Raw genomic sequence first — 20,991 nt, 5'->3', positions numbered from 1 at the left:
GGCACAATATTCACGGGACAGAAATTCAGGTCTGATTGATTGATTGATTGATTTGTGGGGTTTAACGTCCCAAAACCACCATTTGATTATGAGAGACGTCGTAGTGGAGGGCTCCGGAACTTTCGACCACCTGGAAAATTCAGGTCTTAAGGTGCGCGCCGACCTATGAAATGGGATGCACGCGTTGCCGTGGTCCGTATATTTTTGCTCATGGGTGTACTTGTTGGTGACTGGCTCGTGCTGCAGACAATCTCAAACTGCAGTTTCTTGAATCATAGGCCTGAATTTGCCATTAAGAAAAAGTCCGCCTCACTAAGCTTAGCTGTTGCGTTCGCACAGCCTCTGAATATCCCAGAACTTTGTTTTTTTATGATATTGAGCAAAATTTCAGCATTATACCACCGCTGTAGTTGGCCTTGTCGAGCAGGAAAGAATTTCGGAGTAATTTGTTTTCTGGTGTTTTGTTACGCTTACCACTGTAAAAAAGTCCCTGTCTGCCTCTCTCTCTCGTTTTTTTTTTTTTCTTGTAAAGTGGCCTTCACTGCATCATAGGCCTTAGTGCGGCGGAGCATCCTTTACAAAGTTTCCAAATTTGCTTAGTCGTTCGAAATTCGGAGAATACATTCAAACGTCACGACATCAACTCCTCCACAACCAGTGTATGACCTGTGTTCTGAAGGATGATGCCTCGTGTCCCTGAAATTTAAAGAGTGGAACACTGTTTGTGACTATTAGAGTGAAGTGACATGTATAACAATATTAGCATGGATTTCCTGACCTGAACGCTTCGTTAGAAGTCGTGAGGCCCCAACTATTATGGAATTGTGCGTAGTGTCGCACGTATCGTGATTTACCACAGAAACAATCAATGCGCCGTAAAAAAAGGGGGAAAACATGGACACGTTTTTTTCGCGTGTCTTATTTCTCTGAAATTTTGTTCATTTATTCAAGCGACGAACTACACAAGTCTTGCCAAATAATTGTCACAGTGACACGTGCCGCTGTGGTCGACGTCAAAGCACTCACAGCCGTAAAGTTTTCTAAAATTAACTGGAGGGGACTCTGGCGCTGCGATCGTTCAGCGACCATGGGAATGATGGGTAGTACACGGATTTACCTAGTCTTCGTACTTGCGGGAGGTGAATCGAACTTGTGACTTCGTTTGTTGCCGCGGTTTGGTTTCGTTTCGAAGGAGACCCTTCTGAACTTCTTTACCTGATCTGAAATGGTAAGCGTAAAATATAAGGGTGGTGAAACGCAACCGCTGAACACTCGCTGGTTTTTGTTTCCTGACAGAACAACTCCAAGCCACACCAGCAACACACACTGAGCCAGAAGTATGAAGATTGGACAAATTGGTGTACTACCCGTCATTCCCATGCTCGCTGAAGCGCCGTGCATTGCAGCTGCCATAGACACTAGTGTTTGAGTTCCCTCTAGTGGATGTATAAGAAACTCTACGCTCACGACTACGTCAGGTCATTCCTTGTACGTCATCATATCCTCTTTGGGACGCGCCACCGCTATACGAAGGTCAAGTGGCGCTCAGTGTAAAAATCAGACCTATTTCCGGAAAGCGTGGAGTTCCAAGTTTTGGTGGGCGTGGTCGCAAACGTCCAGTGTATGCTGCGCTCGTTTGCTCAAAATTGTCAGACCTGGTGAGGGGCCCCTTGAATGGGTATTGTTGACTTGAACAAATTCGAGGCATGTAGACTTTAAACTTTAGGCAGCGAAGTGAAGGAAACACTGGCATACGTAGCTTTTGGATACCAGAGCTTTGTTTTTTTCAAGCGAAGCTTATTGTGTCTACAGATCGGTAGCGGCGTTGTCGTACGCGAAGAAACCGGCGCCGAAACGATTCGACACTTGCAACCCTCGAAGTTGCGCCGGTGTCCGCCTTATTTGTACACGTCATTTTCCTATAACTGATGCTCTCTCGATTGTGGGCTTGTCAGCGTTCCGCCGTTTTCTATACGAGTCTGTTATTTTATCGCGGTCTCTTTTCATTTCACGTTGCCACATTTTATTTTTTTTGCATACATATGAACGCACGACCTCATGTTCAGGCACCAAAACGTGAGTCATTCGGCAAGATGACAATGGCGTAAGCGTGCCCTAAAAACCACGCCCGCCATCAATCAGAGGTATTTCACTTCCACCGAGAAGGGCAAGAGCTCGTGGTAGAACGAAATCGGGAAATATAGTTGGTGAAACGCTCACACGCCAAGCTTTGCTTTGTCCCATTTTCGTCATAAAAAATAGGCTCCTGAAACTTTTTTCTCGACCTTGAAAAAATGTTGTGTTCGCTTTTACTCGAAACGACAGCCCACCGGACTCGCCTATGAAGACTCGACGGTGAAAAGCCATCTTCTTCGTCTTGGTCGACTGCATAGAGTTTCATACGATACCTAGAAGGGAATACGGTGCTATAGTGTCTACGCAAGCTCCTTCAGCAACGCTTGGGCCCTCGTGGGAATTATGGGAAGTACAGGCTTCGGATCTGCTTCGGGTGGATCACGTACGTGTGATTCACGATGCTTGTTTGCCGATTGTGAAACAGAGTGATGTGAAAATATATCCAATTGAAATTCGCTTCGTTCTTTTGTACGTAACATTTATCGCAAAACGATTTTGTGACCATAAGGTATACACAAGTGAAAGCTGGACAAGTGTAACTGCCAGGGTATGCATTGCTCTGCGATTGCGTTTCAGATTTATCATCAAGATATGATGAGTTATTTTTTACAACACTTGAGAACAAACATGCTTTTTTTCCCTCGACAGGGCCCATTATCTATTTATGGAAATAACCGTACATGCAGTATTAATCGAGAAACACCCAAACGTAACATGTGCTGCGATGCCAGGTGGTCTGCCCCCAAGGAACCTCTCGTTTTCTTGTGAAGTCGAGTCAGATAAGCGTGACGGTTTGTTTACCAAGTTTCGTTTTGTACTCGATTTAAACGAGTTTTGACATGAAGTGCTTATGAAAAAAACGTGAGCTCTATGCAATATCTTCCATTGGCATGGGACCCTGCGTCTACGTTCAGCGGTGAGTGGACGACGCTTCGCTTAAACTGTGAAATACGACTTGCAAAGCTCCAACGTCGCAGCAAATTAAGATACCTAGCGGTCTTCAGCCTCTTTGAACCGCAAAGACACTGCTTCAGTGCTCTGCACCGCACCCCACTACCCACGCTGCGCGAAAAATGAAACTTAAACCGAATGAAAAGATCCGTAGAGAGTTTGCCAGCCAACGCAATGTGTTCCGAAGCGCGCATTTCCCATTATTCACATGGGGTACAACGATCGCAGCGCCAGATTCCTCTCTGGGTATTATTGTATGAAACTTTATGGTCCACTGTATGTATCCCCTGGGAACGCTTTCTGCGCCAAACGTAGTTTCGCACCGCCTTCGGAATCGGAGGCATTGCAGCTTCGTGCGCCTCAGCGCTACCTCCGAGATCGGCCCACAACGTTTGAGCCAGCGAATAGATCACGCAATGACGTCTTCATGTGGTGTCATATTATGTGACGTCTAGAAGATTAGCAATATGTTACGTCATCAATGTTTACTGTTTGATAAGGTGATCGTGTTGCATCAGGCCGTAATCTGGTCATGCGACTTCCTGCACTGTGGTGACGACGTTGACGGCCACTTTTCACGTTTAATCAGACATCTAACTAAGGTTTTCACCTCGCGTATCGCATTTTTCGAAGTAGGAACTACGTCGGGTGCCCCGCGTCCCGTAGGATATGCATCTCCAGCTCACATGGGCCTCGAGGGCAGCAGAACGGCTGACGCTGCCGCCAGCTCCTCCGAATAGGGTCCAAAACCCAATCCGACCTTTCTCTTTTCGAGAGATTATTCGATTCTACTTATTCGGCCATGCATTTTATCCTAAGCCCTGTAAGGGCCTTGCATAGATGACCGCACACTCCTCCGCTTTCACACCAATACACAGCTGTGCCCGGCAGTAATAAAACACTTTGATCCTGCCTATACACAAAAAGGCCCACACTGTGTGGAGACGGCTTCGGACATTTTTCATATGCGGTAAGCACGCCAACCAACCCCGAACTTTACTCCAAAACCCCATCTCGCCCGGGAGCACCGGAGGGCGGTTTTGCTCGGCTGCTCCGACCTGGCGAGCCAGAAGGCCCTGGTCGACAGAACCCGAGTTGCGGCGGTCGCCAATGGGCTCCTGTGATGAGGAGCCCATTTAGTGATTCTGAGAGCTGGCTCCTTCTGGGCCTCCTCAAATTTACTCCCAACGCGGCAGCAATAAATGTTTTTCAAGCAAGCATGCAAGCAAGCCAAGCCTTAAAACGGCTGAGGATGCATCTTGAAACTTTCGCTTTCGGAAATATGACGGAGGTCCGATTTTCCGGAGTGCTGTTTTTTTAATTTATTTTTTTTCATTGACAAGTACATGTGTTTACCCCATCACTGAAATAAACTATTTCACGTGTAGTTTAAATGCTACATAAAATGGACACTTTAAGGTATTCGTCTTGTTTCTGATTGGCACATATTTTTAATGGAGGGCTTTGCCTCACAGGTTCACGAAATGACATCACGTTGGCTCAGGCTGAGAACGATACATATCACCCTGGTGAGGCAGTAGTCGTTTGAGCTCGATATAAGGCGGTGCGGCGCGTTTTCGGCGACCGGTTTCACCCACCTGCATTTGTTGCACCGTCCTGCCTCTGCGATGGTAGATGAGTGCTAACGTCATCGTGGTGAAGGAGCTCACGACTGGCGCTATTGCGGTCGTTAGCAGCACCGCTTTCCTGTAGGCGCCCGTCGTTAGCGGCGGCTGCGACCCCCCGGACCCTGACGAGCCGTCGTCAGCGTCGCTGTTGTCAATGGTGCTGGCTGTAAAGCGCGCTCTCATTGTCGCACGTCGGTGCCTGCCTCCTGCGCCTCGTCGCTAAGCGTTGTTCTTGTGGTTGCTGCTGTCTCAACTGGCTCATGCCCACTTTGCAGTTTGTCCTTGTCCCTCGCCAAGAAGGGGGCCAGTCGAAATAGTTCGTCGCGTGCAAACTATATTACTGATGAGTAGCATGGTACTTGTTAAAATCAATGCACTATAGCGTTTCAATATATTCCCGGGACCTGACCTCACTCTAGTCAAGCCGTAGCCAGTGGTCTAAACGATGAGAGAGATGATGATGATGATCGTGGCCGGGGCATTTTGCATTGCAAAACAATTCTCTTCAGGTACGCTTTGGCCGGGCGAGACATCAGTGGTTTGAGTGCGGTGTCGCGCATTGCATTGTCGTTCTTTCGCTGACGCTGATTTAGGTGCAGGTGAAAGAATTCCATGTTGTCGTCTAAATTAGTAAGAAGCCTCTCACTATGGCGTGACTCAGTGTTGTACCATGGTTGTCGCACTTAAAACACGTCAGCTTTTTTTATGCTTTCGATTACAGCTGAGCGGTTACCTTCTTTACGGGGAAACAGAACCAATGCTTTGTGTATACAATGGTGGGATCGCTAAATAATTCCAACGTGTCGCGGTCGTCTTCGTATAAGTACCTCGGCGTTCATTTCACTTCTAATCTTACTTGGGTGGCACATGTAACCTACATAGCTGCAAACGCATAAAGAACACTGGGATACTTACGTCGAAACCTACGAAACGCGCCAAATTATGCGAGCATGTATAAGCATTCCAGTTGTTCTTGGGGTGGTGGCTGCGGGGCGCAGGGTTTGCGCGCTAAATGTTTGCAGCATGCGGCACTTGGCTTCGCCCGACATGTGGCGGCATCGCTGGCGCGTTTCTTGCCGGTGTGTGGATGGCGGCTTCGTTTCCGATGGGAACAGCTGTTGCCAGCCGTCGTTACGGCACGCGTGGCCCGCGACAGTGCCGAAAGCTCGACGGTTGTCGTGAACGAGATGTACGCCACGATCATCACGAAGAAGACTGCTGGCGCAGAGCCCGACGGTGATGGACGTGCTCCTCCTGTCGCTGCGCAGGGAATCGACACGTGCGCTAGCTGTAGTGGCTGCGCTGTCAGCGGCAGCCCATAGCCAGCGTCGTTGTCTTGATTCAGTCGTCGCTGTGTCGCCGCTGGAAGGTTCCAGGGATGCATCGCGCTGCTCCGATTCCGGTTGTTGGCGCTCGGAGGACAGTACGTGACTCCCAGCGGACTCCCAGTTATCACAGTACGTGATAACCAGCTGTGGGTTAGGCACGGGCCTTCCTGTTATGATGCTTGTTGAGGTGGTGGTTATCTAGGGAATATTGGCGCCTACTTAATAAGGTTGACTGATCGACAGTCATGTGGTTAACATAGGTCTTTAACACGGTCTCTTGATAGTAGACATTGTAACGTCTGATTGGACTAGGGTTTGAAAAGTGGTGGTGGTTGCATGTGACTGTACACTGTTGGCCCTTATTAACATCAATGCCAACTGTACGAAATCTGTTTGGAAGAGCTGGAAGAATTGCGCTGCGAGAAAGCCTACGCCTCCAAGCAGGGACAAGGAAAACTCCCCGCTCGACGCGATAAACAAAACGGAAGTCTCCCCAGGGAAGGCGGCCACAGTACGCTGTACAGATAGAAGAGCAGTAAAGGGCGTCGTTTGACAATCACCGAGCGCTGCTATTAGCAGAGTCGCGTGAATCTTTCGCAGTGCTGTAGCATCACTGGCTTGTGGCGGAGCGCTGCTGCACGCATCGCCGCTTTTTGAGGGTTCGTCCGGGGAAAGATCACAGGTGCGTTTCGGCTGAATTCTTCTGGTTCATTTGTGAACGTGTAGGCGACTGTCTCGTGCTTGCGTACTATCCGAAAGGCTCTGGAATTATGGGCGAGAACTCGCAATATATAGAGTAAGACCGCCTCGCCGAAACTTGTCTGTTGCGTTCGCCAGCGTCAGAGGTACCGAGTGATTGATTTTCACTAATAATATCAACTAATAACGACTTCTTTATTTACATCAACAGTGGGAGAAACTGCAGGTAAAAGGCGCTTGAAACACAAGTAGTTTGTATGCTAATTCTTTTCATGTTATGCCTGATTTCCAAGCAAGTTATGTACCCACCCCTGCAATGTCTCTTAATGAGACGACAGTGTATGTAAATAAAATAAAAATAAAAATACAAATTAGACAGAGGTCCGCAGCCACCCCTACAATTCAGGCAGCAATATCGCACGTTTTCAAAAAAAGTTCATTCAGAACACACATTCAAATACAAACTGTCAAAAATAAGCTAATACATTTTTGTAGTATAAAACCAGTCACATCAGGAACAAAAAATAAGAAAAAATTACAAAGCTTTTGTTTCGTTTTCATAATTTTCCGAGTATCAGCATCGTACCGTTTTGGCTCTGTTCGATGAAGGAAGTGTCTGGGAGCAATCTGTTTCGTGGCGTATTGTCGCATTCGCGACCGCACGTTGAGGTAGCTTTTGTTCAGCGAAGCTGCATATTAATATGTTCTGCGGCATCAGGACAAAACGACGTGTAAAGCAGCAATTTTCACCCGCTCGCATTCGCCTTTGCCTGCTTCGCGAGTGTAGCGATACTTGGCAGCGGCGTTTCCGCACCAATCGTCATTCCTCCTGGTCTCGTGACGTACAAGGTTGCGCCGGAGCTGCTCTCAGCGGCCGTCGTTAATTATGATTTGTTTATAAAGGGGCCCTGCAACTTTTTGAGTATGGTCAGAAAACGCTGCCGATCGGGCTCCCGACAACATGCGAGCCAAATATTATAGCGCAGCATGCGGCGTGGAATTCACAAAGAAATTATCAGTCAGCTGAGAATTGCTTTTTTTCTCTCGACAAATCAAGCAATATACCCAAAAAATGACACGTAGTAAGCCCATTTATCAGCCATCGGGTGATTTGAACATGGCGCACTCGCTCGTTACAGAAATCGCTGCGGGAGGCCGCTAGTTGCCCACGCGTGCGCGCGCGATCACATTGAAAAAGCCGCGCATTTGAAGAAAAAAGAAACGGAAAAAAGTGCTCAAGGTCACGAGGTGCGTGTGACGTTTTTCTGTGGCCCTGCCATCCCTCCCTGCGTAGCTTCCAGCGCATTGGTCGGGAGAATGCCATTGCAGCATGTGACAAACTTTTGTAACTCCACTCGCACTGGACGGATTCTTGAAATTTTCGCGGTGTGGAATTCGTGATGCAATGAGCTCTTTCAGTGAATTCATTTAACGTTACTTGACAAAGTGTTTTAGGGACCCTTTTACGTCCCAAAACCACCATATGATTATGAGACAGGCCGTAGTTGGAGGGCTCCGGAAATTTTGACCACCTGGAGTTCTTTAAGGTGCACCTAAATCTAGGCACACTAACCCCAAGCATTTTTGCCTTCATTGAAAATGCAGCCGCCGCAGCCGGGATTCGATCCCACGACCTGCGGGTCAGCAGTATTGCGGGATAGCATGCTTTACAAAGCACCGAAATTTTATTCGTTCTGAATTCCGGGGATAAAGTCGAGCGCCACGACAACGAAAATCTTCACTAATAAGTAACTGTGTACTGAAGAATGCCTTATGTTCCGTGCAATATTTCGAGCATTACACTGCATCACTGGGGGGCCTTTTAAGCACCGTGACATGAACATCCCGAGAGCTTCTTTATAAAAACGTTAGGCCTCCTGTATACAGCTCTGCAAAGCGTCGAACGTATAATTTACCCTGACTGAGGCAACATATGTGAAATGGTTGCTGCTTTGCTCACTTGAAACAAACGCGGGACATGTGTATAGGGTGAACTTGGGGCTACAGAGTGAACAAAAAGCGGGCATACATAGCTTTTGGCTTCTATTGTTTTGTTCTTAGGCCGTCACTGATTTCACTGAAAAAGGTAAATAAAGAAAATCGTGTTTGATTCTACCGAAAGTGTACTTTCCTCTTCGTATTATATTAAAAACAACTATCGAATGCTGAGACTTACAGTAAAAAGAATAGTCGAAGATGTCTTCCTCAAACCCAACAAGAAAATTCCAGATTAATTTATTTTAAGCTTGTTTATTTTGCTCCTGGTCGTACAAGAAAACGGGGAATGGATTATTTAAGATGAGGAATGATAAGAGAACTGGTGAAATTTGATTATACTTAGTCATGATATTTGAATAAAATTTAGGGTTAAACAGCTATTCACCGTAGTTTGCATTAAAAACTATTCATTAAAATTTATTAAAACATTATCGTAGACGCTTTGGTAGTTCTGTAACACCATACCGGGTAAAAATGAACCACACAAAACTCTGCGGAAAGGAAAAAGTTGACGTTTGTTGGGAGACGCCAATTTCAAACCTGCCGTGCGTCACAGGTGCCTGACAAGGGGTGCCATCTCATTAAGCTTGAGTAACGCTGTCCACGCGAGTTTTGCTTATGCTGCGCATGATCGAATCGATGGCCCCAAAGGGTGTCACTGGGTCTGAAGAGGTTATACCTTCAAGCCGCATTCTTCTTCAGCATTACGGCGGACTTCGTTTTTGTTCCTCGGTTTTGGTGCCATTTTTGTTTTCATTTTTTTTTCTAGGCTCACAAATGAGTTTGCCTGATCTCAGTAATACATTCTATTTTGCTTCTAGTTAGCAATACGTATAAGTTCAACGCGGTAAGAGGTGTTCTCTTTTGATTGACATTTGTCTTTGTGCGAAGGCTTTGCCTGAAGGCCTTGTCTAATGACGGCTCATTAGATAAGTCGGAGTATGGTACACACAGAAAAAAACATCATTTTAGTGAGGCCGTAATCGCTCGAGTAGGTTTTAAAGGGACACTAAAGAGCAATATAAGATTTTTCGCCTGTTTGTAAGCGAAATACAATTTCACAATCCCTGAAACACCACACACACCACACCGCGACATGGAGCTTGGTAAACGGGAAAATGCGCGAGAAAATAATATGGATGGAGACGCCACCGTGGGATTCCCGCAGTAAACACCGTGACGTAGTAAATTTTGAAGCTGTCTAGAGGGTCCTGCATAGCTTCAACTCGATAAAAATGAATTACGTTTTCACTTGTGGGTACCATTGACCTATCATACGAAGTTATGGAAAATTTCATTGAGCCAATGTGGCGAAGCACGTAAAATACATTTGTACTTTGTTATGTCACGCGTGGAGATTTCAGCGCGAAATTCTAAATGAAACTTCAACCTCGATTTTCTGATAGGGAAACCTATAGATTTCTCAGAGTGCAGTTTGTCAATCCAAATCAATTCATCGTTTCGCTTTAGTGTCCCTTTTAAGGCGTCGTTTCGTGTTCGCAGTGGTTGGGTTTGGACTCACGTGCGTGATGTTAGACGTTTTTGCCGCTGCGCTGCCTTTGCCGCCTCTGTGGTGGAAAACGAGGCCGACCGTCAGCGTGGTAGCGAAGCTCACGACCAGCGCCAGTGCGCCTGCCAGCAGCAGCACTTTCCCGTTGATGGCCGACGATGGAGGCGGCGGCTTCAACGGTGCCCACGACGTGCTCGAGTCATCATCGTCCTCATCGCTGTCGTCCATGGCGCTCGCCGCAAAACTCGGCATCGTCGACGCGAAACGCGTCCCGTAATTCGGCGTCGTGCCCGATCTCGCCCCGTAACTCGGCGCCGTCTTCTTGTAGGTCTCGAAACTCATCTTCACGCACTGCTTCCGGCCCCCTGCGCCTCGCCTTCAAGCGTTGCTGCTTGCTTGCTTGTATCTTGATTCTTGGCTCCTTGGTGTCTGTATAAGTGGCTTATGCCCACGATGGGTTCGTTTGTTACTCTTTCCTTCAATCTATGACACGGCTACTCACTCGGCGATGTACGCCAACAATGCGAAGTTGAAAATTTAAAGCGGCATTTTAAGAATGCTGTGTGATTTAAAAAAAAAATAGCGAAAGGAAATGCCAATAATATGGAATACATTAAATTAAGACAAGTATTGTGCTACTTAGTTTGTACACCAGACTGCCGTATTAACTTGGTGGGAACAATTTTGAAGAGATGAGTTAGACTCTACCTTATTGTAATAACGCATCATTTTAAATACCATGCTGGCCGCTCTGCAGCTTTTTTTTCTTGTCGTTGCCGTTCTCCAAGGATGGAGTAAGTTAAAATAGTTTCTCTTGTCGCATGTAAACTATCACTAACGATTAGATTTGATGAAAATAGATTGTACGTAACGTTTCTACATACTGTAACGACCTGGCCTGACCTGAGTCAAGCCACAGCCAGTGGATTTTACAAATATAGTAATGATGATGATGAGTGTGATTTTGGCTTGTTGCTTTGGTGTATAAATTGTTACGTTTTGTTTGGTTGAGCGAAGCATTCGTGGAAAGAACGCGATGTGGCAGCGTTGTGGTGGATGTTGTTCAAGTCACACCCACTGTGGGGACCTTCGTAGTTTTGTAAGTTTTATACAAAATGATTAACAAGATATAATAAAGGTGCATTGCGAATCAAAGGCGAAGTTTAGGTGCATGTTGTGTACGAAAGGTTTTTTTTTTAGAATTATTACTAATGATTAATAGAAGCAGCGCATCTTATAGCTTCGTGTATACACAAAAAGGCACTGTTACCTGTTTAGCGAGATGACCAATTGGTTCATTAAGATAGTTCCACGTAGCCGAGCAAATTCACGCGTTGCAAAACCCGGCAGTGGAGGCTCCGAAAGGCAGAATGACAGGCACAGTAAAATTGATTAGGGGTTTCTGCATTGTCGTGCTTCCGTTGTCGTCGTCGATATAGGTTCAGTTTAGTCAATTCCAGGTGGCGCACATTAACTCGTAGGCTAGCCTCAGCGAGGCTCGTAGCTGTCATGGTCTTGTCATGCAAAAGAGCGGAATTTATTTCTTCGTGTCCACCTGGGCTTCTTTTTTAAACGCGAAGCATATCTTGGCGAACTTCGGCAACTTTGAGTGTATCTATCTAGCCGCCTACGACTTTTAGCTCTCCTGGCTGTTTGAATAATGGTAGCGATACCATACTTGGTATGGCATAACTTGACTGCATGACGAGCATATTTGACTAGTCATAAAATGAAAATCTTGACATGTATGTCATGAATGTCATGATTTACCATTCATGATTTTGCTGCTCTTGTGGTGGTTTTATTCACATGACATGTTGCAAAACTGGTATGGTATGACATGATTGCATGGCGAACACAAGCAACACACCTTAACATGCTAATCACGGTATGCGTGTCATGTAACATTATGTCTACATGCCACACTCATGATGCGCTCACGGCCATTTCGTTAGCGTCACATATACGAAATTTGGTATTACGGTTCGTGAATGGATGAAAAAGGTATGTGGCCGGTGCAAACATTATAATCATGAGATGCGTGCCATGTTACAACATGACTACATGCCACGCTCATGATGCACTCGCGGCCATTTCGTTAGCGTCACATATACGAAATTTGGCATTACGGTACGTGAATGGACGACATAGGCAAATGACACATCCAAACATGGTAATCACGACATGCGTGTCATGTAACAACATGACTACATGCCGCACTCATGATGCAATCGCGGTTGTTTTGCTAGCTTCACATATGCCAAATTTGGTATTACGTAACGTCAATGAATGGCGAAGGTATGTGACTGGTGCAAACATGATAATCATGCGATGCGTGTCATGTGATAACATGACTACATGCCACAGTCAAGGCGCCACTACACTTCGACATGACACGGCGCGCGTGCGCGCCGGCGTTCGTTTCGTCGCGTTACGCCGGCGTTGCATGCCCCGCCGCGGTGGTCTAGTGGCTAAGGCACTCAGCTGCTGACCCGCAGGTCGCGGGTTCGAATCCCGGCTGCGGCGGCTGCATTTCCGATGGAAGCGGAACTGTTGTAGGCCCGTGTGCTCAGATTTGGGTGCACGTTAAAGAACCCCAGGTGGTCAAAATTTCCGGAGCCCTCCACTACGGCGTCTCTCATAATCATATGGTGGTTTTGGGACGTTAAACCCCACATATCAAATCAAATCAACGCCGGCGTTGCAACGCCAGTCGCTGCTCCTGCCATAAATTCGCAGGTGCGCGCCGCGCTGCGTTGCTTTGACGCATGCGCGTTTTAGCACGTCCGGCATCCCTCTGTCACAAAAAGAGGCAGACGCAGTGCTGTCTGGGTAGCGTAGTGGGTGTGAAATGCAGCATGTCGCATTTCGCACCGGTTGGCGTCGGGTCGCGCTGACGGACGCCGGTCGCGCCTGGCGTCAGACTATAGAGTTACATTGCAACAGGATGGAAAGGTGGGCTAGTTGGTAATTCATGATGGTTCAGCGAACTGGGAGCGCGGGGGTAAACACAGACGCAAAGCAAAGAAGAGGCACACAGCATGAGCGCTCATGCTGAGTGCCTCTTCTTTGCTTTGTGTCTGGTTTTACCCCCGCGCTCCCAGTTCGCTGAACCATCATGTTTATAGAGTTCTCACGTTTTGCTAACGTATATAGAGTGGCTGTGCCCAGCGTGCGCGCGCGTCAACTTTACGTTGGAGTCTATTGGGCCCTTCATGATTGCACTCGCGGCCGTGTCGCTAGCGTCACGTATACAAAGTTTGGTGTTACGTGACGTCAACGGATGACAAAGGAATATGACTGGTGCAACCGTGATAATCATGACACGCGTGTCATGTAAGGACATGACAACATACCACGTTCATGGAGTGCTCGCGGTCATTTCGCTAGGTTCACATTTACTAAATTTGGCATCACGTGAGGTGAATAGATGACGGAGGTAAACGACACATCCAAACATGATAATCATGACACGGAAGTCGTGTGCGGCATAATTTGCCTCTACCTCGTAACGTTGTGGTGATTTTAAAGTGACATATCAGACTTCCTCATTCGTGCTTCAGATATCATCGATTCTCACTGTATGTGGGATCTGCCAATTTTTTTCCCCTTTTTTTCGTGAAACATGACTGAGGCTGTGTGTACAGTCGTAGAATTGATTGTACTACACTGCGTTTACAGTACGTGCTACAATGTTTCTCTGGACAGTGGTCGCGGAGCGTGGGGCTCGGCGCACTACGCGTCTGCAACCTGCGATTCGTTGCTCCGCGCCGTGTGCGGCGGCGTCGGTGGCGTGTTTTTGGTGTGTGGGTGGCGGCCCCCTGCCCGATGTCCGTCGCTTGCGGTGACGTCACGCTTGGCCTGTGACATCGCGGCCAGCTCGACGGTCGTCATGAACGAGACGTACGCCACGATCGTCACGAAGAGGACGCCAACGCAGAGACCGGCCACGGCGAACGTGCGCCTCCTGTCGCTGCGCAGGGAACTCGTGTCCGGCACTTGCGTCCGCTCCAGTGGCGGCGGCGGCCCGTCGCCAGCGTCGTTGCCTCGGATTAGCTGCTGCTGCTGAGTCGCCGCTGGGAGGCGGTCGGGACGCATCACGTGCTTCTCCCAGTCTGGTTGTCGGACGCCCGCTGGACAGGGCGCGATTTTACAGCGCTTCGCCAGCAGCGAGTTAAACACCGTGTGAGCTTTTGTGGTGGGAATGATGATCGTGATCCAAGAAATGTTGGAAGCTACCACCCACTTGGGGAGATTGGACGAGTCATGCGGTTAGCACGGTATTTTAAAAATATCTTTTCAAACCATAAAATTATATGATCGTTGGTGCTGTGTTGAAGGCTGGCTGGTCCCGACGAAGCAGAAGAAGAAGACGGCCGATGGAGACGAACGCGACCGGCGGGGACGCCGACCAGCCCGAACACGCGGGTTGGCGCGAAGCGCCGAAGAAAAGAACAACAACCGCACTCCACGGTTACCCAACACACACTAATTTTATTTACAGTCGCCTTGAAATCCTGGATGCCAGAGTGGCGCCCCCTGGCATCCTCGCGTGTCATTCCGAAACCGAAACCGAAAACCTAGAACAGAACAGTTGGTAGATGTTTGGATACGCGAGGCTGTCGTTTGTACTATTATGATGATTGCTCGCTTGCTTGATCCGCTTATGTGTCTTTTACCCAATAAGGAGGATTGGCCAAGAAGCCGGCGGTTAATGTTGGGATTACGCAGGCTAAAGAAAAATGATTACTTTTTTTAACAGGACGGGATAATTTTGGCGCGATGGGGCAAAAAAATGAAAGAGAAATAGTTAAATTTTTTCAATAACTGAGGCATAATCATAAAACATAATTTTTCAGTAGATCGATTCAATGCAGTGTAATAATGGAATACTATATTTAAGCTTGGTTAGAAAAAAATCGAGAGCTGGCTAATGGCTCAGCGAGGTAGTCTCCTTGTGTCACATAAGGATTAGCAGAGGGCCCCGCAGACGTTCCTGTCATTGAATTCGAATGAATCAGCTTCAAAGGACAAATTCGGAGTACTTGATGATGATGATCCACCTAAATGACGACTGCGACGGAGTGTTATTAAAAAAAAGATGCGGGGAAAAGACCTATGTTTTTTTTTTGTGTGTGTGTGGGTGCACAGTGTCATCATAGGTCTTGCTCACTCCAGTCATCGCAGGCAGAATACTTCGATTGGAGTGGTACCAGGTGTAAGGTGCGAGGTACCATGCGGAATGTGCAGGTACCCGCAGGAAGCGCACCGCGGCGTTTCGTCTAGTAACCACGGTATAAAGTGCAGGCTTGCTGTATATCTTAAGGCAATGTGAGATCTAGGTCACGCACTGTGCGCATACGATATTACGCTATAAGTTTGACTGACTCGGCAGGCACAAGAGTGCAATGAGCAAAGTAGACGAGGCGGGCATGCGCAGCGCACTGTACAAATATGATTGTATACTTGAATCAAAACAATATAGGCGTGCCTAGAGCCAACGATCCAGCCAACGCTCCAGGACGTTCGGGAAATACTTTGAATCCTGGTTCTGTGGCACAACGTCTCAGCGGAGTTGATCACAACGTAGTGTCAAGTTACGGTAGAGTAGGTAGGCTTAACGACTCACCAAATAGCTTTCCGCAACCCATGCTTTTAAATAGACGAACCAGTAAGACTGAAGTAAGTTTTTATAAAAGGTATTCTGTCGATCCGCTCTGGCTTCATGAGCGTAGCTAGTCTGTTAAGTCGCCATTCTCTTTTAAGTTACGCGCAGAAAAAAAAAGGACGGCTCCGCAAAGCAACACGAAGCTATTTTTGTGGAAACGTGGCATGAAAACTACATTCTCAACAGATGGAGCTTCAATCAACGTATGTACCGGAAGACAAACAAACACGTGGTCGTTGCAATCGCGTCGCCCTATTGTCCGCGACTGATGGCATGCATATGGGGCGACGACAGCGAATAAGTTCTGGAGAGACGACGACAACGTCGAAGTGCTGGCCTGACTGTTTGTCACAAACGAAGGTGACCATACCCTCCAGAAAAATAAATATTCTCGTTTAGGGTTGGTACGCGCACTAAGAGGCTGTTTTTGTGCGCACAGATTAAAATTAGGCTACAGATCAACAGGACGTATTACGTTTGTGCAACGCGTACGAAAATAGCGTAGTCGAGGCATACTACAGTCTCAACTGAAAAGTCGCAATATTACCACAATAGGCAGAACCCTGCTCGAGCGCTTAGGTTGTCTCATGCGGCCGCAATACCTAAACAAGGAGTCCCAGCTTAATGCATTGGGATATACGGTATACAATAGTACGTGCTTTGCCGTGTAGACCTGAATAAGAATAGATAGGGAATAGAATAACGCCTATTTGCCTTCTAGGCTGATGATATTTCGGACAAAAAGTGTGAAATATCGTCAGTCTAGGAGGATTGATTGATATGTGGGGTTTAACGTCCCAAAACCACCATATGATTATGAGAGACGCCGTAGTGGAGGGCTCCGGAAATTTCGACCACCTGAGGTTCTTTAACGTGCACCAAAATCTAAGCACACGGGCCTACAACATTTCGGCCTCCATCGGAAATGCAGCCGCCGCAGCCGGGAATCGAACCCGCGACCTGCGGGTCAGCAGCCAAGTGCTTTAGCCACTAGACCACCGCGGCGGGGCTAGTCTAGGAGGAAAGCAGAGGCTAAGAATGTAGATAAACGCTTCGGACCGAGTTCTGAAATGATCTGCAGAGTCGTAGCAAAAAAAAATTATGATATTTGGCTTCGTGAAGGCGGGCAACGCTCAAGCTACAGTCGCGCCCGTATGAGTTTCAACATGATGCCCGTGGTCCTAGCGGCGTGAACACTACAAGGTGGCGCTGACTTGGAAAACCATTGTCGACGTAAGCATTATTTGGACTGCTGGAATGTGCAAAACCAGTTTCATGTTTGCCAGTGTGACACCCCTTCAGCCTAGGTCACCGCGTTGCAACTCACGTTCAGTGCCACTGCACGTGCATGGGCGTTGGAGAAAGGAATGCATATTATGCGGCTGGGGGACCGTGGCCTTCATCAGAGCCTGCTCATGCCCCGGAAACTCACCGCTAGTTTTGGTTTCAAAGAACATGCACGCTCGTACCGGTCGCCGGGCATCCGGTTGAAGGGAGTGAGGTTGATTGAATGTTCGCATTTATTGGCTTTTACAGTTTTTACAAAAAAAAAATTATACCCCTCTAAAGAACTTATCGTTTGTTTATTTGTCGTTTCTTTTGTCTTATTTTGTGAATTTTAAATCAGGTGATATTAGAAGTTGAATCGCGTTCAGTTATCTCACTTGGTTGGCGTGTCAACTGCGGGAATGATAAAGACATGCAAGTTATGGCGAGCAGAGAACGGAGCCCGCAGTGAGCTACGCCGAACAAGTCAACCATGCATTCGACAAAGATATTTTAATCGGGCAACACATGTTTTTCGCGCCTCTGCGGCGTGCTAACGCGGTGATTTCTAGTTCCGCAAAGGTTTTTCGGCGTTTCCTAAAGGCAACGAGTGACCACAAGTACTTAGACCCATTATTTAAGCAGGTATTAATTTTGCATGAGTACATATGAGTAAACCCAGTTCGCTGCAAGCCTGACTAGACCGACAGAAGTGCAGTGTCGCTTGACTAAATGGTGAAGACGGCAGCCAAGCTCCTGTTTGGAAAATGTGTTTATTGAAAGGCTTGAATTCGAGTTGGCTCGGCTACATAGTTTTAGTTTGTTTTTACTTTCAGCGTGTTGTTCAAGCGATATCAAGTAATTGTAGCCTGCTTCTTGCTCGCGAAATTCTTGCAGCCGCAGTTTGAAATTTTGTGAGTTTGTGAATGCCGATGGAGCCAACGTTTTGACGCGATAACTTTAATTTGTCAAGGCAACGCTGTTGTCCTGACGAAGACACGTCAACTTTTCGAAACACTGTTTCCAGCGACGTTTCTTTTTTTTTTGAAAAACTTCCGATTGCTTCAAGCCTCTTCATGGCTCTGAACTTGTCTCGTTTGGTACTCAACTTCTGTAAGAAAACTATGCGCGCCGTCATAACAAACGTGGTTGAGTCTAATACGACGTGTTTTACTCGTGATTGGATGGATGGACGAAAAAAAAAAAAAACCTAATCTTGTATCCGGCGTGTTAGTGGGCTGGGCTCCCGCCTAGGTGTCGGCTAGAAGGTCCTGCCTTCTAGCGGCTTCCTCGTTGATAATTTTCGCATTGGTTCGGATATTCTGGGTTCAACGTTTGCTCATTATGTCTGTATGTCAGTTGTAAGTTAAAGCTGCTTTTATAGATTGACACTTTCACATGCGTGTATGTCTGTTTTTTTCATACAAAACGTGAAATGAAAAAGTTCATTTTATTTGTGCTCATCGAGTTTCGTCTTACTGAGAAATCAGGGAGCTCAGATTTCGCCTGTTCAGAGAAAATGAACAAAAAATAAAGATTACCCCTATTTTACGAATGGCTGCATCGCCCAAGTGGACAAGGGACCTGAAAGAAGGCACGATCGCTTTCCCCTTGCATGCGAAGTGGGAAAGGAGGGCTTCCGCGGCAGCTTTCCTCCTCTCAATATTTTTCGTTCTTTCCCTATATTTTGGGGATGTCACCAGGGACGTCACAAAAAAATTTTGTTCGTGATTTATTTTTAGTAGAATGCACTGCAACCACCAGTGGTGAAATTGGCGCTGCCGCTGCCGAGAGCGAATACATGGGAGGTATAGGGAGTTTGGGCCCCCTGGTTTGATTCCGAATCGGTTTGTCTTTTAGACGTTTGTATGTTGACTTTTCTATATTTCTTCGGGTTGAGCGTATACTATATCTGCGATGTATATAACATATCAGTTCAGTGAGCCCGAAAACCAAACACATAAATCTTGTATAAATGATAGTTATGATTTTGTTTAATTTCATCTTTTTGTTCTTTCATTCTTTTTCAGGAGTGCCTCCTCGACCTCCACATCGGCAAAAAGAAGAGTGAGTAGATTTTCCTCTTTTTCTTCACTCTTTCTTCGTAATCGCAGTTCGCAGTGGTTACCAGCTCGGTGTGTTGTGTTTGCTTTTATTCTAGGCGGGTCAGTGGGGGATGGGGGTAATGATACCTTGAACCGGCTGTGTTTGCCCTCAGCGGGATCTTAGTGCAGTCAGGTATTTTATTGGCTGTAAAACGTGGGTGCAATGCGCTAGTTTATGCAAAAAGAAGGGGGCCCGTGCGTTTTGACTGGCTGCGCTCGCTTGTGACGGTGGCAGCGATAGTATTGCAGAACAGATAATTCTGCCGGCGTGCATAAAAGCGTCTATACGCTACGCTGTGTGGGGCGAGAGGTTTGATGACAGAAAATACGGAAGGAAAATAAAAAGAAAAAAGGAATGTATGATGGTGGTATGTGCGTCATGAATAGCTCTGGACAGCTGTAACGGACTATTGAAAAAGACTAATGAACGGTCGGGATTGACGAAGCGATGAACGCCGGGGCCGCGCGTTCTGACTTTGCTGGTTTACCATCCGCACATCTGCACCGACTGCTTGAGTGGTAATTTTCGCCGAGCCTTGACTTTCTGTTTGGAAATCGTAATACTCCCTTAGGAGTGTCGCGGGAGGTGCGACTCTCCTGCAGAGAGTTGAGGCGTATCTTTAGAGGTGTAATTCGACGATTGCAAGTTGCGTCCGAGCCGGCGGCAAGCTATCTTTGCGTCTGCTTCACTTTCGTGATATTTATATCACACTTACCACTACCATCATTCACTGTACTTTCCTTGGTTTTATTTGTGTGTTAGTTCTCAGTAGGAAAACAAGCCTTTAAAATCCCGCTTCCATTTTTTTCATTAAAGGCAGTCATATATGCGACAACTGTACTTGCTCCCCCTCCCCCCACTCTCCAGCTTCTAATTTTTAACGTTATCGCGTTAAAAATCCTCGTTTCGTAGAAATTACATTGTGGGCGTCAGTGTCGACGTCGTTGATTGTCAGTGAAAAATCGGCGTGGTCCACGAGCGAAAAATAATGACGCAGATAAGATTATAAAAAAAATCACAGCCTATCCACGAGGTGAATGATGAGTGGGGTGATGCGAATGGACGGGAGGGTGGACTGATGGACGCTTCTCTCACTCATCATTATTCACTCCGTGGATATGCTGTGACACCGTTTTTGTTGACCTACAATGCAATGCAACTGGCTACTACGACGACTACGACGACACGGGACATACGACCCACGGTGTAAGGGAGCTTCGCCCCTAAAACTTTGGGGGATCCTGAAGCTTCGCCTTTAATAGTTGAGCGCGATAGCGATATTCTATTCCCAGTGCGTACCTCAAATACTTTATGTTTGAACACTCATGGCCGCTCCCGTTGACAAACCATTTTAAAATTGGCGTCCTCAGTACAGTCAACAGCTATTTCAGTGTTGCTTGTCTTTTAAGAAACTGAAGTATAGGCCTGCATCCCATATTTAGTTGGCACGAAGTTCGATATACTGTTGCCTATCTTTGCGCGAGGGATTTTTTAACGCGCCGTAACTGCAACTGAAACCATATAATGCAACATGTTTTTATTGATTGTGAAAGCTAATGTGCATGAGAATAAGTGAGGAAAGTATAAAAATATCAAAAATATTTTTGTTTAATCGTCGTCAGAGGTTTCCCTTGAATGATCATTTCTTGAAGTTAGTGTGATTATATCTTTTGCTTGAAAAGTATTAATAATATAAGCTGT

At 46.8% G+C, this 20,991-nt stretch overlaps 1 protein-coding gene across 2 annotated transcripts in view; it reads left to right on the top strand.

The window, feature by feature from the left end:
- ssp3 (SCAPER domain-containing protein short spindle 3) overlaps positions 1 to 20,991 on the top strand; it is a 163,644-nt gene that overhangs the window by 116,917 nt on the left and 25,736 nt on the right. For both annotated transcript variants that reach the window (XM_075865109.1, XM_075865110.1), the window contains exon 27: positions 19,215 to 19,251. In XM_075865109.1, the coding sequence (XP_075721224.1) occupies positions 19,215 to 19,251 (37 nt within the window). The remainder of the gene's footprint in view (positions 1 to 19,214; positions 19,252 to 20,991) is intronic.

The sequence above is a fragment of the Rhipicephalus microplus genome, chromosome 1 (assembly GCF_043290135.1).
Source record: "Rhipicephalus microplus isolate Deutch F79 chromosome 1, USDA_Rmic, whole genome shotgun sequence".
Lineage (NCBI taxonomy): Eukaryota > Metazoa > Arthropoda > Arachnida > Ixodida > Ixodidae > Rhipicephalus > Rhipicephalus microplus.
This window is presented reverse-complemented; position numbering and strand designations above follow the sequence as displayed.